This window comes from Littorina saxatilis, unplaced genomic scaffold, assembly GCF_037325665.1.
Source record: "Littorina saxatilis isolate snail1 unplaced genomic scaffold, US_GU_Lsax_2.0 scaffold_1382, whole genome shotgun sequence".
Classification (NCBI taxonomy): domain Eukaryota; kingdom Metazoa; phylum Mollusca; class Gastropoda; order Littorinimorpha; family Littorinidae; genus Littorina; species Littorina saxatilis.
The window spans coordinates 2,095-29,396 of NW_027128683.1; the positions used below are offsets into that span (position 1 = coordinate 2,095).

General features: G+C 47.7%; 2 protein-coding genes across 2 annotated transcripts; one reads left to right on the top strand and one right to left on the bottom strand.

Moving 5' to 3' along the window:
* Nucleotides 1-1,819: 1,819 nt before the first annotated feature.
* LOC138957032 (uncharacterized transmembrane protein DDB_G0289901-like) lies at nucleotides 1,820-4,202 on the top strand (the record flags this gene model as incomplete). Its single annotated transcript, XM_070328204.1, has 1 exon — nucleotides 1,820-4,202. A coding segment is annotated over one exon (2,383 nt), but the record flags the coding sequence as incomplete, so codon positions are not given.
* Nucleotides 4,203-22,184: 17,982 nt separating this feature from the next.
* On the bottom strand, nucleotides 22,185-26,240 carry LOC138957033 (uncharacterized). The gene is made up of 2 exons (XM_070328206.1): nucleotides 25,986-26,240; nucleotides 22,185-22,764 (listed from the first exon to the last, which is right to left on the bottom strand). The coding sequence occupies exons 1-2, from the start codon at nucleotides 26,203-26,205 to the stop codon at nucleotides 22,391-22,393; spliced, it is 594 nt and encodes a 197-aa protein (XP_070184307.1). The 5' UTR covers nucleotides 26,206-26,240; the 3' UTR covers nucleotides 22,185-22,390.
* Nucleotides 26,241-27,302: the final 1,062 nt, after the last annotated feature.

Genomic DNA, 27,302 nt, shown 5'->3' on the forward strand with positions numbered 1-27,302 from the left:
GCGCAACCGCTACCGCGCCAAACAGGCTCGTCACTTTCACTGCCTTTTGCACTAGCGGCGGACTACGTCTGTGAGTTCCACAGCTTGACTAAATGTAGTAATTTCGCCTTTCGCGACTTGTTCTTGTTTTATCTACGGTTAGATTTATAACTTCTACATACTTGTGCTACGCTGCGACACATCTCGGCTTGAATGCACCCAACAAAACGAGAAACTTGAAGTTTGTGACTACCTTGCCCTCTGACTATGGAAGTAGTGGTCTGGACAGTGAACGATACCTTCCGCCTGTGCTCTGAGCAGACGTGAAGATGGTGAAAGGGAGAACAGTCATGACAGTAAAACTTAATCTCAAATTGAAAGAGTGACTTCCCAGTGATGTGGACATGAGTGTTCGAACTGAACAATTCAAATTTATCGTTTGGCAACTCGTGTCTGTTTAAGTATAGGAAACGTTCAATCATGCAACCGTACAAAATGATCGGTCTGCCAATGACGGCACTAGATAACTATTTTGTTGAAAAATAATCAGCTCATTGTTAATACCAGTAATTCTGATATTTCACATGAAAAATGGCCTACCTGCTGATAGCGTGGCTGCACATATTCCCAAGAACAATAAAACTATGCTCGACATTCCTGCGAAAATGTTGCGGGGGAAAAACAACAACCTTCTTTTTTCTTCTTGGGTGAAAGAAGTTGATATACAAATGACGTCAAAGGAATCTATTCATTCATTACGTCATTGCTGGTTATAATAATTTTTCACGTCAGAACAGGAGCGTGTTTATTCTGCATGTTTATGATCGTCAACTCAAAACATGTCATCAAAGATAGATCTATGTGTGTTCAAGAAAGATACTAAATCTTTGCACACAATAAAGCATTCAAGCTGCAAAAGGTTTCGAGAGAGAGAGAGAGAGGGAGGGAGAGAGAGCGAGAGAGAGTGTGAGAGAGAGACAGAGAGAGACAGAGAGAGACAGAGAGAGAGACAGAGAGAGAGAGAGAGAGAGAGAGACAGACAGAGAGAGAGAAAATTGAATTGAATTGAACTTTATTTATTCAGTATTTATTCATTTATTCGAGAGAGAGAGAGAGAGAGAGAGAGAGAGAGAGAGAGAGAGGGAGAGAGAGAGAGAGAGAGAGAGAGGGGGGAGGGAGGGAGAGAGAGGGAGGGAGAGAGAGGGAGGGAGGGAGGGAGAGAGAGAGGGAGGGAGAGAGAGAGAGAGGGGGGGGAGACGGAGAGAGAGAGACTAGAGAGAGCGAGAATAGAGAGAGAGAGCGACAAAGACAGAGAGAGACAGAGAGAGACAGAGAGAGATGGGCGATGGTTGGGCAGACGAGGCTGACCAGCGTATTTGATGTTACATGCAAGCCTCGCTATTCCTTTGGGACTTGGGTGGATAGAGTCCCAGTATAATGCCTTGCGTGGTGCTCCACTCTGGGTGGATAGAGTCCCAGTATAATGCCTTGCGTGGTGCTCCACTCTGGGTGGATAGAGTCCCAGTATAATGCCCTGCGTGGTGCTCCACTCTGGGTGGATAGAGTCCCAGTATAATGCCCTGCGTGGTGCTCCACTCTGGGTGGATAGAGTCCCAGTATAATGCCTTGCGTGGTGCTCCACTCTGGGTGGATAGAGTCCCAGTATAATGCCCTGCGTGGTGCTCCACTCTGGGTGGATAGAGTCCCAGTATAATGCCCTGCGTGGTGCTCCACTCTGGGTGGATAGAGTCCCAGTATAATGCCTTGCGTGGTGCTCCACTCTGGGTGGTGAAGGTTTCAGTGTGGTCTGTAAAGACAACTTGTTCACTTTCACACACAGTTTGCAGGGCAACATTGGAGGCACACACAGTTTTCAGGGCAACATTGGAGGCAGACACAGTTTGCAGGGCAACATTGGAGGCACACACAGTTTGCAGGGCAACATTGGAGGCACACACAGTTTGCAAGGCAACATTGGAGGTACACACAGTTTGCAGGGCAACATTGGAGGCACATACAGTTTGCAGGGCAACATTGGAGGTAGACACAGTTTGCAGGGCAACATTGGAGGCACACACAGTTTGCAGGGCAACATTGGAGGCAGACACAGTTTGCAGGGCAGCATTGGAGGCACACACAGTTTGCAGGGCAATATTGGAGGTAGACACAGTTTGCAGGGCAACATTGGAGGCAGACACAGTTTGCAGGGCAATATTGGAGGTAGACACAGTTTGCAGGGCAGCATTGGAGGCACACACAGTTTGCAGGGCAATATTGGAGGTAGACACAGTTTGCAGGGCAACATTGGAGGCACACACAGTTTGCAGGGCAACATTGGAGGTAGACACAGTTTGCAGGGCAGCATTGGAGGCACACACAGTTTGCAGGGCAACATTGGAGGTAGACACAGTTTGCAGGGCAGCATTGGAGGCACACACAGTTTGCAGGGCAACATTGAAGGCACACACAGTTTGCAGGGCAACATTGGAGGCACACACAGTTTGCAGGGCAGCATTGGAGGCACACACAGTTTGCAGGGCAGCATTGGAGGCACACACAGTTTGCAGGGCAACATTGGAGGTAGACACAGTTTGCAGGGCAACATTGGAGGCACACACAGTTTGCAGGGCAACATTGTAGGTAGACACAGTTTGCAGGGCAGCATTGGAGGCACACACAGTTTGCAGGGCAATATTGGAGGTAGACACAGTTTGCAGGGCAACATTGGAGGCACACACAGTTTGCAGGGCAACATTGGAGGCACACACAGTTTGCAGGGCAGCATTGGAGGCACACACAGTTTGCAGGGCAACATTGGAGGCACACACAGTTTGCAGGGCAGCATTGGAGGTAGACACAGTTTGCAGGGCAACATTGGAGGTAGACACAGTTTGCAGGGCAACATTGGAGGCACACACAGTTTGCAGGGCAACATTGGAGGTAGACACAGTTTGCAGGGCAACATTGGAGGCACACACAGTTTGCAGGGCAACATTGGAGGTAGACACAGTTTGCAGGGCAACATTGGAGGCACACACAGTTTGCAGGGCAACATTGGAGGCACACACAGTTTGCAGGGCAACATTGGAGGTAGACACAGTTTGCAGGGCAACATTGGAGGCACACACAGTTTGCAGGGCAACATTGGAGGTAGACACAGTTTGCAAGGCAACATTGGAGGTAGACACAGTTTGCAGGGCAACATTGGAGGCACACACAGTTTGCAAGGCAACATTGGAGGTAGACACAGTTTGCAGGGCAACATTGGAGGCACACACAGTTTGCAGGGCAACATTGAAGGCACACACAGTTTGCAGGGCAACATTGGAGGCACACACAGTTTGCAGGGCAGCATTGGAGGCACACACAGTTTGCAGGGCAGCATTGGAGGCACACACAGTTTGCAGGGCAACATTGGAGGCACACACAGTTTGCAGGGCAACATTGGAGGTAGACACAGTTTGCAGGGCAACATTGGAGGCACACACAGTTTGCAGGGCAGCATTGGAGGTAGACACAGTTTGCAGGGCAACATTGGAGGTAGACACAGTTTGCAGGGCAACATTGGAGGCACACACAGTTTGCAGGGCAACATTGGAGGTAGACACAGTTTGCAGGGCAACATTGGAGGCACACACAGTTTGCAGGGCAGCATTGGAGGTAGACACAGTTTGCAGGGCAACATTGGAGGCACACACAGTTTGCAGGGCAACATTGGAGGTAGACACAGTTTGCAGGGCAACATTGGAGGCACACACAGTTTGCAGGGCAACATTGGAGGCATACACAGTTTGCAGGGCAACATTGGAGGTAGACACAGTTTGCAGGGCAACATTGGAGGCACACACAGTTTGCAGGGCAACATTGGAGGTAGACACAGTTTGCAAGGCAACATTGGAGGTAGACACAGTTTGCAGGGCAACATTGGAGGCACACACAGTTTGCAGGGCAACATTGAAGGCACACACAGTTTGCAGGGCAATATTGGAGGTAGACACAGTTTGCAGGGCAACATTGGAGGCACACACAGTTTGCAGGGCAATATTGGAGGTAGACACAGTTTGCAGGGCAACATTGGAGGCACACACAGTTTGCAGGGCAACATTGGAAGCACACACAGTTTGCAGGGCAACATTGGAGGCACACACAGTTTGCAGGGCAACATTGGAGGCACACACAGTTTTCTTCAGTGGGTGGTCTCCCCGAGGAAGCACAATGGATGATGCATGAACAACTGTCTTTGGGAATACACTTTTCTACAGTTTGATTAAACTTGTCCATATGGCCTGTGTTACAACGCTGTTCACCTGGCCTGTGTTACAACGCTGTTCACCTGGCCTGTGTTACAAGGCTGTTCACATGGCCTGTGTTACAACGCTGTTCACATGGCCTGTGTTACAACGCTGTTCACATGGCCTGTGTTACAACGCTGTCCACATGGCCTGTGTTACAACGCTGTTCACATGGCCTGTGTTACAACGCTGTTCACATGGCCTGTGTTACAACGCTGTTCACATGGCCTGTGTTACAACGCTGTCCACATGGCCTGTGTTACAACGCTGTTCACATGGCCTGTGTTACAACGCTGTTCATATGGCCTGTGTTACAACGCTGTTCACATGGCCTGTGTTACAACGCTGTTCACATGGCCTGTGTTACAACGCTGTTCATATGGCCTGTGTTACAACGCTGTTCACATGGCCTGTGTTACAACGCTGTTCATATGGCCTGTGTTACAACGCTGTTCACATGGCCTGTGTTACAACGCTGTTCACATGGCCTGTGTTACAACGCTGTTCACATGGCCTGTGTTACAACGCTGTTCACATGGCCTGTGTTACAACGCTGTTCACATGGCCTGTGTTACAACGCTGTTCACATGGCCTGTGTTACAACGCTGTTCACATGGCCTGTGTTACAACGCTGTTCACATGGCCTGTGTTACAACGCTGTTCATATGGCCTGTGTTACAACGCTGTTCACATGGCCTGTGTTACAACGCTGTCCACATGGCCTGTGTTACAACGCTGTTCACATGGCCTGTGTTACAACGCTGTCCACATGGCCTGTGTTACAACGCTGTTCATATGGCCTGTGTTACAACGCTGTTCACATGGCCTGTGTTACAACGCTGTTCACATGGCCTGTGTTACAACGCTGTTCACATGGCCTGTGTTACAACGCTGTTCATATGGCCTGTGTTACAACGCTGTTCATATGGCCTGTGTTACAACGCTGTTCACCTGGCCTGTGTTACAACGCTGTTCACATGGCCTGTGTTACAACGCTGTTCACATGGCCTGTGTTACAACGCTGTTCACATGGCCTGTGTTACAACGCTGTTCACATGGCCTGTGTTACAACGCTGTCCACATGGCCTGTGTTACAACGCTGTTCACATGGCCTGTGTTACAACGCTGTTCACATGGCCAGTGTTACAACGCTGTTCACATGGCCTGTGTTACAACGCTGTTCACATGGCCTGTGTTACAACGCTGTTCACATGGCCTGTGTTACAACGCTGTCCACATGGCCTGTGTTACAACGCTGTTCACATGGCCTGTGTTACAACGCTGTTCATATGGCCTGTGTTACAACGCTGTTCACATGGCCTGTGTTACAACGCTGTTCACATGGCCTGTGTTACAACGCTGTTCACATGGCCTGTGTTACAACGCTGTCCACATGGCCTGTGTTACAACGCTGTTCATATGGCCTGTGTTACAACGCTGTTCACATGGCCTGTGTTACAACGCTGTTCACATGGCCTGTGTTACAACGCTGTTCACATGGCCTGTGTTACAACGCTGTTCACATGGCCTGTGTTACAACGCTGTTCACATGGCCTGTGTTACAACGCTGTTCACATGGCCTGTGTTACAACGCTGTTCACATGGCCTGTGTTACAACGCTGTTCACATGGCCTGTGTTACAACGCTGTTCATATGGCCTGTGTTACAACGCTGTTCACATGGCCTGTGTTACAACGCTGTTCATATGGCCTGTGTTACAACGCTGTTCACATGGCCTGTGTTACAACGCTGTCCACATGGCCTGTGTTACAACGCTGTTCACATGGCCTGTGTTACAACGCTGTCCACATGGCCTGTGTTACAACGCTGTTCATATGGCCTGTGTTACAACGCTGTTCACATGGCCTGTGTTACAACGCTGTTCCATATGGCCTGTGTTACAACGCTGTTCACATGGCCTGTGTTACAACGCTGTTCACATGGCCTGTGTTACAACGCTGTTCACATGGCCTGTGTTACAACGCTGTTCACATGGCCTGTGTTACAACGCTGTTCACATGGCCTGTGTTACAACGCTGTTCACATGGCCTGTGTTACAACGCTGTTCACATGGCCTGTGTTACAACGCTGTTCACATGGCCTGTGTTACAACGCTGTTCACATGGCCTGTGTTACAACGCTGTTCACATGGCCTGTGTTACAACGCTGTTCATATGGCCTGTGTTACAACGCTGTTCACATGGCCTGTGTTACAACGCTGTTCACATGGCCTGTGTTACAACGCTGTTCATATGGCCTGTGTTACAACGCTGTTCACATGGCCTGTGTTACAACGCTGTTCATATGGCCAGTGTTACAACGCTGTCCACATGGCCTGTGTTACAACGCTGTTCACATGGCCTGTGTTACAACGCTGTTCACATGGCCTGTGTTACAACGCTGTTCACATGGCCTGTGTTACAACGCTGTTCACATGGCCTGTGTTACAACGCTGTTCACATGGCCTGTGTTACAACGCTGTTCACATGGCCTGTGTTACAACGCTGTTTACATGGCCTGTGTTACAACGCTGTCCACATGGCCTGTGTTACAACGCTGTTCACATGGCCTGTGTTACAACGCTGTCCACATGGCCTGTGTTACAACGCTGTTCACATGGCCTGTGTTACAACGCTGTTCATATGGCCTGTGTTACAACGCTGTTCATATGGCCTGTGTTACAACGCTGTTCACATGGCCTGTGTTACAACGCTGTTCACATGGCCTGTGTTACAACGCTGTTCACATGGCCTGTGTTACAACGCTGTTCACATGGCCTGTGTTACAACGCTGTCCACATGGCCTGTGTTACAACGCTGTTCACATGGCCTGTGTTACAACGCTGTTCACATGGCCTGTGTTACAACGCTGTTCACATGGCCTGTGTTACAACGCTGTTCATATGGCCTGTGTTACAACGCTGTTCACATGGCCTGTGTTACAACGCTGTTCACATGGCCTGTGTTACAACGCTGTTCACATGGCCTGTGTTACAACGCTGTTCACATGGCCTGTGTTACAACGGTGTTCACATGGCCTGTGTTACAACGCTGTTCATATGGCCTGTGTTACAACGCTGTTCATATGGCCTGTGTTACAACGCTGTTCATATGGCCTGTGTTACAACGCTGTTCACATGGCCTGTGTTACAACGCTGTTCACATGGCCTGTGTTACAACGCTGTTCACATGGCCTGTGTTACAACGCTGTTCACATGGCCTGTGTTACAACGCTGTTCACATGGCCTGTGTTACAACGCTGTTCATATGGCCTGTGTTACAACGCTGTTCATATGGCCTGTGTTACAACGCTGTTCACATGGCCTGTGTTACAACGCTGTTCATATGGCCTGTGTTACAACGCTGTTCATATGGCCTGTGTTACAACGCTGTTCACATGGCCTGTGTTACAACGCTGTTCATATGGCCTGTGTTACAACGCTGTTCACATGGCCTGTGTTACAACGCTGTTCATATGGCCTGTGTTACAACGCTGTTCACATGGCCTGTGTTACAACGCTGTTCATATGGCCTGTGTTACAACGCTGTTCACATGGCCTGTGTTACAACGCTGTTCATATGGCCTGTGTTACAACGCTGTTCATATGGCCTGTGTTACAACGCTGTTCATATGGCCTGTGTTACAACGCTGTTCACATGGCCTGTGTTACAACGCTGTTCATATGGCCTGTGTTACAACGCTGTTCACATGGCCTGTGTTACAACGCTGTTCATATGGCCTGTGTTACAACGCTGTTCACATGGCCTGTGTTACAACGCTGTTCACATGGCCTGTGTTACAACGCTGTTCACATGGCCTGTGTTACAACGCCAGAGAGAGAGAGAGAGAGAGAGAGAGAGAGAGAGAGGGAGAGAGAGAGTGAGAGAGAGAGAGAGAGAGAGAGAGAGAGAGAGAGAGAGAGGCGTAAATAAATAGAAAAAAACACAAAATGCCGTTCATAAATTCTTCTTTGTCATCAATATATCAAATCAAAGGCATAACATTTTAGACGTGTTAAAAAGAATAGTAATAGGTTGGAGATTTCCTATAAGAATGCGAATGCGAAAAAATATATGGCATAATAATCAAAACATTCAACATCTGTACCTAAAAGCGCCATGCTGTTCATCCTGAAATGGCGTTCAATGGCAAATGGCCGTTTGAGACGGGTCCAGTCATCTAGCTTATCTCAATCGTTCATGCTCACTTCTAGTTCGACATTCATTGTTGACTTTCAGACAATAAATATAAAATGCAATTGATGATATCAGGTAATTTTTCCAGATATTACTTCAGTGAAGAATATATATGGAGGAAAGCAGTAAAACTAATATGTAACCAAGCAGTAACATTGTGAAAAGGAACAGGCAATCAAAACAAAAACAAACATCCACGGTAGACTCGAATATTTTCATGTTGTCTGTGATTATTTCCTTTTGATGTAAATAAAAGCATTTAAGAACACCCCTCCTCTCCAGTACTCCTTCCACCATGATAGCACGATATCAATGACAAAAAGACATGTAGTATACACCAAGAGGCATATAATGACGAGTTCCAATAGACGAACTACTACACGAACCACTGAATGTATTCCTAAAGGACTTGAGAAATAATTATTGTTATCAGATGTTATGACTGTGAATCTGCACAATTCAACATTCATGGAAGCTCTCGCTAGCCTCGGGGATACATGGCACACCCGAAGAAGTCAAGGATGACCTTCATGCTTTCACATGTCTGCTGTACGGCAAACATCGTTTCACCAGTGTCAATGACGTCCGGTATCAGTAGCTCAAAGAGAGATGTGGTGGTGAGCTTTTATTAATGCAGGCTTCAACGGGTGCGTATCGCTAGCGCTTCGTGTCATTTGTGCTACGTGTCATTTGTGCTACGTGTCATTTGTGCTACGTGCCGCTATCGCTACTAATGCTACAAATAATTTGTCTATGAGTCGCTATCATTCGTTCATTATCACTACGTGTCGACAGCACTACATCTTTTAGCGCTACGTGTCATTATCGCTACGTGTCAATACCACTACTTACTGACGACTCTCTCTTTCTCATTTTTTCTCTCGCTCTCACTCCTGGTTTGTGCGTGTATATGTATGTCTGTTTCAGTGTGTGCGTGTGTGTGTCTGTTTCAGTATGTGCGTGTGTGTGTGTGTGACTCTCTCTCCTGCTCACTCGCTCGCTCACTCACTGTCTCTCTCTTCATTACACACACACCCACACGCACAAACGCATACGTACACACGGTATTGTACACACAGACTCACACACAGAAAAACATCCGTGTATGTATATACGGTATCATGCAAGAGAGAGAGAGAGAGGGGGGGGGGCGGAAAGAGCGAGCGAGAAAGAAAGAGCGAGAGAAGACAGAAAGACAGATGGAGAGAGAGATAGAGGGGGAGGAGAGCGGGAGAGCGGGAGAGACAAGGAGAGAGCGATTTAAAAGAGGTACAGAGAAAGAGCGATTGAAAGGTGCAGAGAGAGAGACAGAGACAGAGACAGACAGACATACAGATCCGACAGACAGCCACCATGCAGACAACAATACATATATACACACTCACACTCACACACAAAGGGAACTTAAAGTGTCTGCCGTTTGAACATGTGGTATATATAGTGCAATCGACACGTAGCGTTATCGACACGTAGCGCTACAGTACATTGGTTTTTTAAAAATAGTGATATCGACACGTAGTTCTATTGAGACGTAGTGATAATGGCATGTGTGAATTGTGGCAATAGCACTACGTGCCGATAGCACTACTGTTTTTGGCAATTTGTGTCGATAGCACTACAGAAAATAGCGCAAACGACACGTAGCACAAATGACACGTAGCGCTAGCGGGACGCACCGCTTGTCAACCATGCCTCCGTGCAGACAGTCATGACAACTGATAACAGTATTTCTCAAGTCCTCTAGGAAGACATTCAGTGGTTCGTGTAGTAGTGTGTCTATTGGCAGGGCCGGACTAGGCTAAGAGGAGGGGGGGGGGGGGTTGCCAGTGGTGGTCCAGGGGGATGTTCCCCCTGGCGGGGTCAGGGGACGAACCCCCCTGAAGCTGATGGGTAGGTCATATTCTAAGATAGGAAAATGGTCGCTCCTTGCATGAAACGGCATAAAATAAACAATAATAAAATATGTTTTAAATAAGTGAGGTACATGTTTAGGCTAGGGGGGGGGGGGGTTGCGCAACCCCCATAACCCCCCGGGTAGTCCGGCCCTGATTGGAACTCGTCCTTATATGCCTCTTGGTGAATAATAAATGGCATTTTGTCATTGGTATCGTGCTATCATGGTGGAAGGATTACTGGAGAGGAGGGGTGTTCTTAATATGTTTTTGTTTGACATCAAAAGGAAATAATCACAGACAACGTGGAAATATTCGAGCCTACCTTACGTGGATGTTTGTTTTTGTTTTGATTGCCTGTTCATTTTCACAATGTTACTGCTTGATTTTGTATTATTGTTACTGCTTTCCTGGACATATATATTCTTCATTGAAGTAACATCTGGGAACATTACCTGATATCATCGTCTTGTTTTTATGTTGAATCACATGCTAATATGCATTTCAAATGTATTGTCTGAAAGTCAACAATGTATGTCGAACTAGAAAGAGCATGAACGATTGAGATAAGCTAGATGACTGGACCCGTCTCAAACGGCCATTTGCCACTCAACGCCATTTCAGAATGAACAGCATGACGCATTTAGGTATTGAAGATGTTAAATGTTATCATTATTACGCTATCTGATTTTTAGCATTCTCAATCTAATAATACACAGGAAATGTCCAACCAATTAAAATCACGTCTATAAAACAAAAAAATGTTATGCCTTAGATTTGATATATTGATGAATAAGAAGAATTTATGAACGGCACTTTGTGTTTCTTTTCTAATCTAAATTATTTACTCGTTGCCTGCCCTCTCTCTCTCTCTCCCTCTGTCTCTCTCTCTCTCTCTCTCTCTCTCTCTCTCTCTGGCCTATATGATCCGCTGGACCCAAAAAGCAACAGCTATCAAATCAAATATCTCTCTCTCTCTCTCTCTCTCTCTCTTGAACGGTTGATCGTCCTATCATGTCGATATTGTATTAATGATCGTCTTAATGACAGTATTACAACGTATGCATTTGATAAATTCAACGCGATTCAACTCTTAACACACACACACACACACACACACACACACACACACACACACACACACACACACACGCACGCACGCACACACACACACACACACACACACATACACTGACCACCCACCCACATTTGAAATGTTCAAATACACTCTTATGGCAATAAGAAAACCAAAATAAATGTTCAAAGCATTTATTTTGCATCAAAGTCTAAAATATGGTAGGGGAGATTAACCCGCGATAGTGGACATCAGAATAATCCTATGGTAATTTAAGATAGCTTAAAAAAACGGCAAGATATTTTTCTTTCGAACTACATTGTTTTTTGTTTCCAATAAATTGCACAATTGTTGAGAGAGAAAGTGTATTGACAATATTTCAGCAAATTGACAGTTGACTCCGTTTGAAAAATGGGTCATCATTGGTGCCCTAATGACCTATTATGTTAATCAAATTATATGATTCAAATAAAGGATAGTATTACTACACAGAGAACTTAAAAGTGTACATATTTAATTATTTATACACGCTACGCGTGCAGAAATCGCCAAAGAAGAATGCATTTTGCGTCAAAGCCAAATCCGGGGAAGGGGAGATAAACCCGCCATGGTGTACGTCAGAATAATCTTGTGGTAACGTGGGATAGCTCAAAAGAACGGCAATAAAGTCTACTTTTGAACTGCATTAGACTTTATTTCCTGTATGTTACACAATTTTCCAGAGAAAAACTTTATTGAAGATATTTCAGCAAATCGACAGTTCCCACCGTTCGAGATATGGTCAGTGCACGCGTGCCTTCACTGTGGTCAGAGTTTTGCGGTTATTGTCGTTCTGAGTGTTGTATATCGTGCAGAAATCATTGTTGTCAACATACGCAAAAAGAACGATATCTTATCTTAGGAAATATACTGTTCAAAAAAACAACGCATAGCTTGTAATATTTGGTTAATTTAGTTATATGGCTACAAGGATATCCACCAAACTGCAGAAAATGTTTATCTGGTCGTCGACCTTTCGTCCATTGCCACAAGTGAGCTCTGCACGTGACGCATGCGTTATCAGTGGCTACAATGTCAAAATTGCTCATTTGGCATGACCACTCGTCATGCTTCAGTGTAATCTCGTGAAACTCGGGGAATATTGAGCTCTCACCATGTCTTCCAAAACCCATAAAAGCGGATTGTTCGCCACAAAGAAATCAGACGACAATTCAGCGACGAAAGATGGCCCGATTGAGCAGAGAAGACCGCCAAATTGCATTGGGTCGTTTACAAGCAGGCCAAAGTCAAAGTGCAATCGCCAGGCACTTCCACGTGTCCCAGAGCACCATCAGTAGACTGTGGGTCAGGTTTCAAGCCACTGGCTCCGTTGCTGACTTGCCACGAGCGGGAAGACCAAGGGCGACAACTGCTGCTCACGACCGCTTCATACGGCTCCGCCACCTCCGGAATCGTTTCCTGTCGGCCTCATCTTCTGTCCAGGCTCTCCCCGGGCCACACCGATTATCGGACCAGACCGTGCGGAACCGCCTGCATGAAGCTGGTTTGAGAGCTCGCAGACCTCACAGAGGAGCTGTCCTCACCCGCCGCCATCGCCAGAACCGAGTGCAGTGGGGCAACCAGCACCTTCGCTGGACCGTCCGGAATCACTGGAGACACGTGTGGTTCAGCGACGAGTCCTACTTCCTGCTCCAGCGACATGATGGTCGGAGGAGGGTCTACCGGAGAGTAAACGAACGTTACGCGCCCAACTGTGTGGATGAGGCACCCGTTCATGGTGGTGGAGGCGTCATGGTGTGGGGGGCGATCAATACTGCTGGAAGGAGCACCCTGGTGCACGTCCAAGGGCGCATAACTGCCCAGCGATACGTGGAGGAAATTCTGCGCCCACACGCCCTTCCTCTTCTGGCTGACCAGGATGCCATATTCCAGCAGGACAACGCTCCGCACACAGCACGACTCACCACCCAGTTCCTCACCGACCACCATGTCCAGGTGCTTCCCTGGCCATCCATGTCGCCAGACATGAACCCGATAGAACACCTCTGGGATGAATTGGACAGACGTGTGCGCAGGCGAGAAGAAGCGCCGGCAAATCACCGCGATCTATTGCAGGCTCCCACAGCAAGATATCCGGCATCTGATCCAGTCCATGCCCAGAAGGTGCCGGGCAGTTGTTGCTGCTCAAGGCAGTCACACCCCCTACTGACTTGACAGCCTCGGCACCCAATCGTATTGATTGACTGATTGATTTGAAGATGCAAATGAACTGTGTGTGCATTCAACTGTGTCCATACCAAATTTCAAACAAATAATCTAAATATTGGATTTTCTGTTAATTTTTTTCGAAAAATAAAACAAATTTGGCAAGTAGCAACTATGCGTTTCTTTTTTTGAACAGTATAACACCACAGTTGATCACCAAAGTTCATTAAAGTTTACGAATTTTTTAACAGGGGGGGTGAAACACTTCTGGACTCAGTTCATGGACTAATTGCTTAGCATGAACTACGCATTATACAGAGTGTTGTTTAGGTGTAAAAAAAAGTCATTGGAAATATTGTGTGACATTAGATTGCTTAGCATGAACTACGCATTATACCGAGTGTTGTTTTGGTGTAAGAAAAGTCCTTGGGAAGATTGTGTGGCATTAGATTGCTTAGCATGAACTACGCATTATACCGAGTGTTGTTTTGGTGTAAGAAAAGTCCTTGGGAAGATTGTGTGGCATTAGATTGCTTAGCATGAACTACGCATTATACCGAGTGTTGTTTTGGTGTAAGAAAAGTCCTTGGGAAGATTGTGTGGCATTAGATTGCTTAGCATGAACTACGCATTATACCGAGTGTTGTTTTGGTGTAAGAAAAGTCCTTGGGAAGATTGTGTGGCATTAGATTGCTTAGCATGAACTACGCATTATACAGAGTGTTTCATTGGTGTAAGAAAAGTCCTTGGGAAGATTGTGTGACATTAGATTGCTTAGCATGAACTACGCATTATACCGAGTGTTTTATTTGTGTTAAGAAAGCGTGTGGAAAGATTGTGTGGTATTAGTTTGCTCAGTACGAGCACCCCTCACACTGTAATTTCTTTGTAGTGTTAAATCTGTCACACACAAACACAACTATCTGACATTTTTATTATTTAATGATCCAACACAACTCCCTCTACCTGCTAAAATCGAAAATTATAATAATAAATTTTCATTTGATTAATATACTTACCCGAATCACATAATTATATGCATTGACTTAGTCTGAGATGCTTATCGTCTGAAAAAACCGCTTGTCGTCAAATTAAGGGAAGCAACCCTTTTAGAAAAACACTGACTCAGTGAGTTAGTCAGTTGGTTATTCTACATGGGTTGTCCCCCCTGCCGTAGGTGGCGCTACCGCCAATATCCGGCGTGATCACACGTGGACATATCATACGACTTAAAGAATACATAGAAACTATAGTGCGGGGATGGTAGGGAGGGAATTCACCATGTGATTCGGGTAAGTATATTAATCAAATGAAAATTTATTATTAAAATTGTCGATTAACTTACATATTACTTACGCCGAATCACATAAATGCAGATAGCAACAACATGGTGGAGGGAATCTATAGTATACCTTAGGCCCCTAGGTTAAGTTCTGGCTAGAACTTGGCCCGCTGCGACCATAGCAGGAAGTGAGCGGGATCCATCTTGGCACATGCTGGCGATGTCTTGTACATAGAAATTGATGAAAACATCTTCAGATTTCCGGTAGGCAGTGTGTAGAACTTCCTCCATTCGTCGAGAACGAAGAGCAGCTAAGGAGGAAGCCCAAGCTCTAGGCTCGTGCACCCGAGCCTTGGTCAGAGGGAGAACAGAGTACCCCCCCACCCTTTTTCTCGGTGTGAGACCACTCATATGCCTGCCTGATGAGCGAAGAGATCCACCGAGTCAGAGTGAGTTTAGAAATATCTTTTTCTCTTTTGGTGTTCACCGAATGAAAAGGAGCGTTTGGCTCTTAGCTTTAATAGGCTGTGTATGCCGAAGGTAAAGGTCAAGGGCTCTCACTGGTCAGTTGACCATATCCGGGTCGTCTGCCGCTAGTATCTGACTGAGAGGTTTGATGGACAAGACCGGAGAAGGTTGATCTGGTCTCTGGTTCTTGGCCAGGAAGCCAGGGCGAAACCTGAGAGAAATAGAGCCGTCAGCCCCATGAGTGATAACTTCCGGGCGACCGGAAATAGCATGAACTTTGCTGCCTCTACGTGCCGTAGCGAGTAACAGGAGAAAGAGCGCCTTTCTAGTCTGGTCAGACTTGCTGTTTGTAACGGCTCAAAGTCGGGAGAACGCAAGAATTCAAGGACCAAGAACAGGTCCCACTTAGGGACTGGAGTGCAGTCTCGGGCTTCATTCAGGGCAGCGCCCTTGATGACACCCGAGATAATTCCGCCATTGATGGAGCGACCAATCTGCTTCAAAGTATAGAAGAGATTGCAGAATGTCTCACCTTGAGAGAAGCAGCAGCACTGCCTTGTGAAGAAAGGAAAGCCAGATGATTGGCTACCTGAACTGAACGCAAAGAGACCACGCTCAAGCCTTTCTCCAGACACCACTTGGACCATGCTGTCCAATGAGAAGCATACCCCGAAGAGGTGGATGCTCTGTGAGCCCTTTTGAATCAAGTCAAGAGTCAAGTCCATTGCACCCGAGCGTCTCAATGCTAACCGAACAACCTCCACGCGTGAAGGTTGAGCAGCTGAGGCTCTTCGTGCTGAATCCCCGTTCTTGGCTGGACCAACTCTCCTTTTGCCAGAGCAAGAAGAATAGGTGGCCCGTGCGCCAGCCGAAGCAGGTCCGGAAACCATGCCTGAGCTGGCCAAAGCGGGGCGACCAGAAGCAGTGACGGCTTTCCTAAGTCCGCCTTCCTGATGACTCGTCCGAGCAACGGGAAGGGGGGGAAATGCGTATGCCTCCAGTCCTTTCCAGGAGATTTCCAGAGCGTTGGTTTCCCAAGCTTCTGGATCTGGGAAGGGGGACACAAAGACCGGTAGCCTCTTTGAGAACCTGGTCGCAAAGAGGTCTACCATCGGCTTCTGCACTATGGACCACAGAAGAAGAAGCGCGCTGTGAGTGATGGTCCATTCTGACTGTAGGACGCGGACTGAACGACTGAGGGCGTCTTCCAGAGTGTTGAGACTCCACTAGTGCGAGAGCCACTGCCTCCAGCTCTAGCAGGTTGATAGGCCAGAGCTTCTGGAGTGGTGCCCAATGGCCTGAAGCCATGAGGAGGGCCGTGTGGGCACCCCATCCCGACAGAGACGCATCTGTGAAAAGGTCTATGTCGGGAGGAGGCAACATGATCGGAACGCCCCGACCGATCCATTCTGATTCCATCCACGGAAGAGTTGTGGCGTGGAACCAGTCATGGAGAGGGATTAGAGCGTTCCAGTTGGTGACAGGGAAGTCCACAAGAGATTTTTAGAGCAAGCTGAAAAGGTCTCTTGTGTACTCTCCCCAGAGGAACCAGCGCCGCCATTGAATCCATCTGGCCGAGAATAGAGGTCAGTGAACGAATGGTTGCTCGCTGGTTCTCCAAAGTGAAGCTGATTGATGCTTGTAGTTTGTCCACTGTCTTCCGAGAGGAACGAACGCACCAAGCGATCGTATCAAGCGTCATGCCCAGATACGTGAATATCTGAGATGGAGTGAGCTCCGACTTCGTGTTATTGATCGAGAAACCCAAAAGGTGAGCCTGTTGAACAACAGCCAGAGTGTGCTGTGAGCAAACCGCCTCGCTCTGGCTCAAGATGAGCCAGTCGTCGAGGTAGGCGCGAAGCCAGAATGCTTCTGCTGTTGAGGTTTCGGTTTCGCACCCTGAAGTGAGAAGCTCGTAAACTCCCCATCTCTGTTCTCTTGAATCTCTTTCTTGCGAGCATCTAAAGCCAGATGACCAAGAAGAGACCCTTCGACGAACGGTGACGACCTGAGAGCCGACAGCGTAGCTTCGTCGGAGAACTGAGAATTAGCCAGAAACAAGTCACGTCTGCTAAGTACGGAAATTGCGTACAGCTGTGCCCCGATCTTCATCTGCTCCGCATTGATCAAAGCCAATGTCGAGAATAGAGTAGTAATGTCCTCAGGATCTTGTTCCTTACTGAGAGTAAAAGGAACAAGGGAATCCGCTGGTGTGAGAGACAGCGCACGCATGATTGTCTCAGACACTGAGGCCAGCTCTAATGATAAACGACCCAATTCCTCAAGAGAGGAAATAGTAGCATCATTGTAAGAGACGCCCGAATTCTTGGTCACCGGTTTGGTGAGAAGAGGAGCAAGTTCCGGATGGACCGGAAGTGTTGCCTTGGGAAGTGCGAACGATGCTATAACATTGCGAGACTGCCTAGGCAGCGTCAGCTTCTCATGGATCGTAGGCTTCAAAGACTTCGCCTGCTGTTGTGATGCTAACCACGGCTCCGCCGAAGGAGGAGCTTGAGCATGAGCCAACAGCAGAGGAACAGGCACCTGTGCTAAACCGCTGCCCGGCTGAGAGGGTTTAGCCAACAGATGAGCCATGTGAAAAGCCACCGAAGGAGATTCTTCAAAGCGGAAGTATTGAGAATCATCCTTTGCTGCCTGAAAATCATCAGCCGCCGAAGGCGGGACGAAGGCAGATGGTGACGACGAGGACGCATCTTCGGGAAAATACCGCGATGTGACTTCCGCCGCAAGTTCGATGGCATCTCGAAGCTTGGACGGAAATGCGGTACGTACGGACTCATCTGTATTTGACTGTAAGTCAAGCACGGAAGCAGAGTCACTAACTCCCAAAGAAGGCGGCCCAGAGGGAGCTTGACGGGGCATAGCATGTCAGTAGTCATCGTTCACGGACACAGCAGTGCAGTTGGCGTAACCGCAAACGGTAGGCTCTACTGACCGCATGTTATCTTGTACCAGCCCGTGCCGAAGCAGAGGGGAGTGGTACGAAGATGCTGTGACTTCCGGTTGTGCGTCATCAACCAGAAGTGCAGAAGTCACTGTGGCCGAAGCCGGACGTGACAATCGCTGCGTGGACTGTGGCCGGAAGCCATGCCCGAGGGCCAGTCCGTGTTCCTGTCCATCTGCGAAGCGCACGCAATCGACTGATGAAGTGGGAACACACATTCCTTGCATGGAGTGACCATGCATTGACCGAGTTCCCGAGGGGACATGCATATCCGAACCACTTCTCATAAGAAGGTGGAAAGGTAGAGGCCGGTCAAGGAGAGACCTTTCCCCGAGGGGAGAATGCCAAGTCGAAAACGGTAGACTCTACTGACCGCATATTATCTTGTACCAGCCCGTGCCGAAGCAGAAAGGAGTGGTATGAAGATGCAGCGACTTCCGGTTGTGCGTCATCAACCGGAAGTGCGGAAGTCACTGTGGCCGGAAGCTATGCCCGAGGGCCAGTCCGTGTTCCTGTCCATCTGCGAAGTTCACGCAATCGACTAATGAAGTGGGAACACACATACCTTGCATGAAGTGACCATGCATTGACAAAGTCCCCGAAGGGACATGCATATTTTTTTGTTTGTTTATTTGTTGCTTAACGTCCAGCCGACTACGCAGAGCCATATCAGGACGAGGAAGGGGGGGATGAAGGGGGCCACTTGTCAAGCGATTCCTGTTTACAAATGCACTAACCCATTACTTGTGTCCCAGCAGGCTTTAGTAAAACTAAATTAATACCTACTGGAAGATTACCAGTTTCCAGTATGTTAAAATAGGCTTAACCTATCTACTGCTGGACTTACATCAGAACACTAACAGATTAAACTATACATGAATCGCGAGACAAGCGGCAAGAGAAGAGATTTTTGGAAAAAATACAGGTGAATGAGCAAGAAGGCAGAAAAAAGAAAAGAATTCATGAAGAAAAAGAGAGCATGACAGGAAAGAGGAACCAAAAATCTACCCAACAGCAAACTAGAAAGCTCCTGCGGTTCCAAAAACAGGAGGGGCTTTTAATTTCATAACCGCAGTGCCCCACTGCGGGAGGACATGCATATCCAAACCACGTCTCGTAAGAGGTTAGAACGGTAGAGGCATGCATATCTGAACCACGTCTCGTAAGAGGTTAGAACGGTAGAGGCCGGTCAAGGAGAGACCCTTCCCTGAGGGGAGAATGCCAAGTCGTGTGAGTTCCGGCACTACCCGGAACATGCACACTGTAAGGCAGGTCTGAACCAGAAGAAAGTGACATCATCGCCGAGCCAAGACTGGAAGCGCCGGTGGACGAGGCGGAAGCAGCACCACTGCCGACCGTAGCAGAAGGAAAGGTCAACGACGCCATTGAACTTATATCACCCACAGAGGGGGAAGGCGGGAGATGCTGAGTGGAGAAGACTATCTCTCTGAAGCCACCATGGATCGTATTTCTGGAAGCAAAGATGCAAGTAACGATGCCACCAGAGAAGAATGATCTGGTGGCAAAATGGCCGGTTGCAAAATGGCCTGAGAAGTCGACTGAGTTGCTAACACAACGCTAGAATCTCCCGGAGGAGAAATACAACCAGAGAAAATGGTATTGTTATCATTATCAGAACGATGAACAAGTGTCTCCGCCGGCTTTTTATTCTTTGCTTTAGAAAAACCTTTACTAGGAGTGCTCTTGACCTTGAGCCTTGGCCTGTCGCCCTTATCAGCGTCAGCCATAGCTGAGTGAAAAAAGTAAACACGTGCTGCTGAGTAATGTTAATACCAGCAGGAACGTAAAATGAGGTCGAAAACCAAAGCCAAAATCAAAATCAAAACCAAACAAGAATGATCTCACCCAACAGGTGAAAACGGTTGACGGCAGGTGACAGGTAAACCTCAAGCTCAAAGGCAAAAGGCAAAAAATCACCGGAGCGAAAAATTTCGACGACCTGATCCGCAGAGCTGAAAAAGTCGTATGATATGTCCACGTGTGATCACGCCGGATATTGGCGGTAGCGCCACCTACGGCAGGGGGACAACCCACGTAGAATAGCCAACTGACTAACTCACCGAGTCAGTGTTTTTCTAAAAGGGTTGCTTCCCTTCGGGTGGCCGAGTGGTAACGCACTTGCGCTCGGAAGCGAGAGGTTGCGAGTTCGACCCTGGGTCAGGGCGTTAGCAATTTTCTCCCCCCTTTCCTAACCTAGGTGGTGGGTTCAAGTGCTAGTCTTTCGGATGAGACGAAAAACCGAGGTCCCTTCGTGTACACTACATTTGGTGTGCACGTTAAAGATCCCACGATTAACAAAAGGGTCTTTCCTGGCAAAATTGTATAGGCATAGATAAAAATGTCCACCAAATACCCGTTTGACTTGGAATAAAGGCCGTGAAAGGTGAATGCTCGCCTAATAGGCTTGAGGTTTACTGGCCGATGTGAATGCGTTACATATTGTGTGTAAAAAATGTCTGTCTGTCTGTCTGTAAAAAAAATTCCATTTCAAACGGCAGAAATTAATTTGTAAGCGCCTAGGGCTATATTTAAATTAGGCGCATAAATGTTCATAATAATAATAGTAATAATAATTTGACGGCAAGCGGTTTTTTTCAGACAATAAGCATCTCAGACTAAGTCAATGCATATATGCGATTCGGAGTAAGAACATGTAATTTAATGACCGGTTATTACGTTCCATGAAGACCGGTCAAATACTGGTCTGACTTGGCAGGCCGTAATAGCCGCTCCAGTCGGCACTGGTGATCTTAACTCCTGTATTTCCAACAAAGATTCACCGGACAATAACCAAATAAGGCGTTCCCTATGTAGCACTAAAATACTGGTCTGACTGGTCAGGCCGTAACAGCAGCTCCAGTCGGCACTGTTGATCTGTTGATTCCGGTATTTCACCTTTTTTTTGCCTGGGACAATAACCAATTAAGGCATCCCCTAAGTACCAGTCAAATACTGGTCTGACTATGCAGGCCGTAACAGACGCTCCTGTCGGCATTGTTGATCGGTATGTTCCCATTTTTCCTGGGACAATAACCAATTAAGGCATCCCCTAAGTACCAGTCAAATACCAGTCTGACTATGCAGGCCTTAACAGACGCTCCTGTCGGCATTGTTGATCGGTATGTTCCCATTTTTCCTGGGACAATAACCAATTAAGGGGATGTGGGCCTGTGCAAAATGGACAAATTGATCAAAACCCTTGTTTTCATTTTTTTGCAGATAATGGTCTCATAACATACCTAAAATGCATGTGTGTCTGTGTTTTTGTCTAAAGTGTCATATTTATGTGTCAATAAAGACAATATTTGAATAGTTTATCTTCAACGTCGTTTTTCTCATGTCAGCCATTTTTGCGGCAGTTGCATCTGTGGTGTTGCGATTTCTCTGGCTGTAATTTAGCTAGAGCAATAACTTTTTGTGCAGAATATCACATTCTGGGGAATTACGAAAGGATTTTGTTGCCATTGTATTACAGTCATAACCAGGTTATTTCAAACAAAATGTTTGCAGGGGTTACCCTAAAATTTGACGGTTGTAACAAAGAAATGTCCCTAACTCCAAATATAAATATAATAATCAAAATCTGCTTCGTAATCCCCTAGAGCATACCCAGAAAGATAAAATATAACAATAATTAGAAGTGTGACAATCATATCTGCTGAAATATTATTTTCGCCCTGTACTCCAGTTTTGTCTGTTTTTGACTGTTTTTGACTGTTTTTGACTGTTTTTGTCGCGTAAAACAAAAACCAGCAACCCAAAATATAAAAAGTGACTATTATTTATCATTGTTTATTCATTACTTTCATAAAATAACATTCAAACAAAATAAAACATTCAAATTAAAAAATAACATAGTGCACTGGCCCATCTGCCCTTAAGGCATCCCCTAAGTACCAGTCAAATACTGGTCTGACTATGCAGGCCGTAACAGACGCTCCTGTCGGCATTGTTGATCGGTATGTTCCCATTTTTCCTGGGACAATAACCAACGAAGGCATTCCCTGTGTACCAGTCAAATACTGGTCTGACTGGGCAGGCCATAGCAGCAGCTGCTTCTGCTGCTGTAGCGGGTGAGACCCCCGCTGGAGGACCGCGACTCTGCTCGGGACTCCACACACGAGAAGGAAGAAGCCTCATCGCTTGACGCTGCAGAAAGGCTACAGGTCGTCGTGGCGCTGTTGATGTTGATGTTGGCGTTCTCGTTGTTGTCGTCGTCGCTGTCGCTGCTGCTGCCTGTTAGGCCGGCGTCTTTTGCAGAGAGGAGGATCCGCTTGCGGCGTTGGTGCTTGACGACCATGAGGATGATAAAGAGGACGAAGTCCACCCCCACGCTGCCCAGTACCCACATACCGTAGTACGTGAACTCGTCCACCATCACCTCCGTCACTGTGGGCAGAACGGGTGTTTGATCGGATTCATCGAAAGACATGTTCATGTTCTCAAAATTCTTACACAGAAAAGAACAAAAGTGTCTCGTGAAAGAGGTTTGTCTCGGTGACTTTGAAATGACGAGCTGTGAAAAATTGCTTTTGAGGTCTCAGCCACACTGTAGTTTGACCCGACCTTATTTACATGATACCCACACGTGTGAAGAAATATTTAAGTTATGACATAGCTAGGTGGTCTCTCTCGCACATTACTTTTCGGATAAAGTGCAGGTGCATATTTCGTGCATGCAACTTTCATGAAGTAGGACAACGCAGTTGTGTTGGTCACTGACCGTGAAAAGATCCTGCTGCTTATATATTGCTCTAAGTTCTAACACAACTGTGCAATGCCTTGCGCATCCGCTGGCAGGACAAGATTCCTGTCACCGAGGCGCTTCAGCACGCTGTCATTGCTAGTGGGCTGAGCATGTCTGACGCAGGCTGGATCACCGCATCCCAAAGCAGCTCCATTATGGCGAACTGTGTCAGGGAAAGTGACCCGTCGGAGTCGGGCGGGGAGAGCGGAGGGGGGGGGGGGAGAGCTGCCTTAAAGAGCATCCCCAAAAGATTCTAACATCGGGGATGGCTCCTGGGAGATGCTTGCTCAAAACCGACCCAATTTGCGCCGTCTGTTTCATACTGGTGCCTAGATACTGCTCAACACAAAAACACAGCTGAAAATAAGCGCTGCAGCAGAGAGGAAGCGTCCGCTCCGCAAACTTAGACCTGACAGTATTTCACGTGCCATACCTTCCCAAGTGTGCCCAAATATGGGAGAGAATTCAGGGCGCATGCGGACGCACCGGACAAGCTAGTCCTGAATCTTGTTCATCTCCGACGACGAAGGACGAATAACACCAACAACGAGAAAGAAGACCAATTGGAAAGGAGACAAAGTGCGAAGGTGGACATTATAAACACAACCATGGGTCTATCTGCGAAAAAGAAGACCAATTGGAAAGGAGACAAAGTGCGAAGGTGGACATTATAAACACAACCATGGGTCTATCTGCGAGAAAGAAGACCAATTGGAAAGGAGACTAAGTGCGAAGGTGGACATTACAAACACAACCATGGGTCTATCTGCATTCCGACGAGACATAATACACAAGAACCTGCCCCATTAGTTCTGCTTTGTCATACCCGTACTTATATACTGTTCAAAAAAAGAAACGCATAGCTTGTAATATTTGGTTAATTTAGTTATATGGCTACAAGGATATCCACCAAACTGCAGAAAATGTTTATCTGGTCGTCGACCTTTCGTCCATTGCCACAAGTGAGCTCTGCACGTGACGCATGCGTTATCAGTGGCTACAATGTCAAAATTGCTCATTTGGCATGACCACTCGTCATGCTTCAGTGTAATCTCGTGAAACTCGGGGAATATTGAGCTCTCACCATGTCTTCCAAAACCCATAAAAGCGGATTGTTCGCCACAAAGAAATCAGACGACAATTCAGCGACGAAAGATGGCCCGATTGAGCAGAGAAGACCGCCAAATTGCATTGGGTCGTTTACAAGCAGGCCAAAGTCAAAGTGCAATCGCCAGGCACTTCCACGTGTCCCAGAGCACCATCAGTAGACTGTGGGTCAGGTTTCAAGCCACTGGCTCCGTTGCTGACTTGCCACGAGCGGGAAGACCAAGGGCGACAACTGCTGCTCACGACCGCTTCATACGGCTCCGCCACCTCCGGAATCGTTTCCTGTCGGCCTCATCTTCTGTCCAGGCTCTCCCCGGGCCACACCGATTATCGGACCAGACCGTGCGGAACCGCCTGCATGAAGCTGGTTTGAGAGCTCGCAGACCTCACAGAGGAGCTGTCCTCACCCGCCGCCATCGCCAGAACCGAGTGCAGTGGGGCAACCAGCACCTTCGCTGGACCGTCCGGAATCACTGGAGACACGTGTGGTTCAGCGACGAGTCCTACTTCCTGCTCCAGCGACATGATGGTCGGAGGAGGGTCTACCGGAGAGTAAACGAACGTTACGCGCCCAACTGCGTGGATGAGGCACCCGTTCATGGTGGTGGAGGCGTCATGGTGTGGGGGGCCATCAATACCGCTGGAAGGAGCACCCTGGTGCACGTCCAAGGGCGCATAACTGCCCAGCGATACGTGGAGGAAATTCTGCGCCCACACGCCCTTCCTCTTCTGGCTGACCAGGATGCCATATTCCAGCAGGACAACGCTCGCCCGCACACAGCACGACTCACCACCCAGTTCCTCACCGACCACCATGTCCAGGTGCTTCCCTGGCCATCCATGTCGCCAGACATGAACCCGATAGAACACCTCTGGGATGAATTGGACAGACGTGTGCGCAGGCGAGAAGAAGCGCCGGCAAATCACCGCGATCTATTGCAGGCACTTCAGGAGGAGTGGGACACCATCCCACAGCAAGATATCCGGCATCTGATCCAGTCCATGCCCAGAAGGTGCCGGGCAGTTGTTGCTGCTCAAGGCAGACACACCCCCTACTGACTTGACAGCCTCGGCACCCAATCGTATTGATTGACTGATTGATTTGAAGATGCAAATGAACTGTGTGTGCATTCAACTGTGTCCATACCAAATTTCAAACAAATAATCTAAATATTGGATTTTCTGTTAACTGTTTCGAAAAATAAAACAAATTTGGCAAGTAGCAACTATGCGTTTCTTTTTTTGAACAGTATATAAAGATTCACTCGTCGGTCTGCCACGATAAGACATTTTTACCATACCCTTTACACACGTTAGCTCGATGTAACCTACTCAGCGTTGATGAAGACGTGTCCGCTCTCCTTGCCCCCGATTATACAATGAAAGATTCACTCGTCGGTCTGCCACGATAAGACATGTTCACCATACCCTTTACATACGTTAGCTCAAGGTAACCAGGGATGGCCAAATATTATACTTTTAACTCGCCAGCCGGGCGAGTAGTTCAAGAAAGTCACTAGCCCACCAGAAATGTTCCTGTCCCGGAATATTGCACAGTTGCGGTGTTAACATGGCTTTGAAACTCGAAATAACAACCAAAAGAGTCGCATTTGACCGGAATGTTCACGGGCCAGCCGGGCGAGTTGCCAGACGGTTTCTACTTTGCATGCAAGATTTTGTATTCGCCCCTAGCGATCGGGCGGACAATTTGGCCATCCCTGCCTTTACACTCGTTAGCTCGATGTAAGCTACTCACCGTTGATGAAGACATGTCCGCTCTCCTTGCCCCCGACGATGCAGTGGAAGATGCCCTTGTCGGCCAGGAGCAGAGGGCCGATGTGGAGGGTCCCGTTGATGTCCACGCTGACCCTGCCGTCTGTGTCATTGTCCAGCGAGACGCCCGGCATGTAGCGAGAGTTGTTGACCCACATCACGACCTCGTCCAACTTGGCCCTGGTGGGGTACAAGGTGTGCATGGTGTGGCGGTAGTGAGGGAGCAAGAGGAGAGAGAGGAGGGGGTTTGAGAGAGAGAGAGAGAGAGAGAGAGTGAGAGAGAGCGCGAGAGAGAGAGAGAGAGCGCGAGAGAGAGAGAGCGAGAGAGAGAGCGCGAGAGAGAGAGTGAGAGAGAGAGAGAGATTGAGATAGAGAGAGAGCGAGAGAGAAAGAGAGTGAGAGAGGAAGAGAGAGAGAGCTAGAGTGAGAGAGAGAGCGAGAGAGAGAACGAGAGAGAGAGAGTGAGAGAGAGAACGAGAGAGGAAGAGAGAGAGAGCTAGAGAGAGAGAACGAGATAGGAAGAGACAGAGCTAGAGAGAGAGAGAGAGAGAGAGAGAGAGAGGAAGAGAGAGCTAGAGAGAGAGCTAGAGAGAGAGAGAGAGAGAGAGAGAGGGAGAACGAACGAACGAACGAACTTTATTACTCAAGGATAGAGATTTTAGGCTCACGCCTAGTCTTACAATCTGTCCCTGCTAAACTAAGACATAAAAATAAAGTCAATAAAAGGACAATTGTCAATCGCAATCATACAGTATTACTAATTACAACATTACCTATACGAATACATAAAGCATAATTGAAATGTACATGTATGTCAATATAATACAAAGGAAAAGAAAAGTCGACTCACACACACGCGCGCCGCATGCCTGCAATCACGTTCGCACTCAATACAACACACACACGCACACACACACACACACACACACACACACACACACACACACACACACACTCACACACACACATACACACACGCACACACATATGCGCAGAGAGAGAGAGAGAGGGAGAGAGAGAGAGAGAGAGAGACAAGAGGAGAGAGAGAGAGAGGAAGAGAGAGAGAGAGAGAGAGAGAGAGAGAACAAGAGGAGAGAGAGAGAGAGGAAGAGAGAGAGGGAGAGAGAGCGAGAGAGAACAAGAGGAGAGAGAGAGAGGAAGAGAGAGAGAGAGAGAGAGAGCGGGAAAGGGTTATAGTGAGGGAAAGAGGAGAGGGGGTTAGAGAGAGAAAGGGTAAGAGCGAGGGCAGGAGAGGGGGTTAGAGAGAGAGAGAGAGAGTAAGAGCGAGGGCAGGAGAGGG

What these genes read in the sequence shown, in the direction of transcription:
- LOC138957033 (XM_070328206.1), bottom strand. Translation starts at nt 26,205, where the DNA reads ATGCACACCTTGTACCCCACCAGGGCCAAGTTGGACGAGGTCGTGATG. An exon ending in CGGACATGTCTTCATCAACG is followed by an intron (nt 22,765 to 25,985) that starts GTGAGTAGCTTA and finishes TTCTGCCCACAG; the next exon opens with TGACGGAGGTGATGGTGGAC.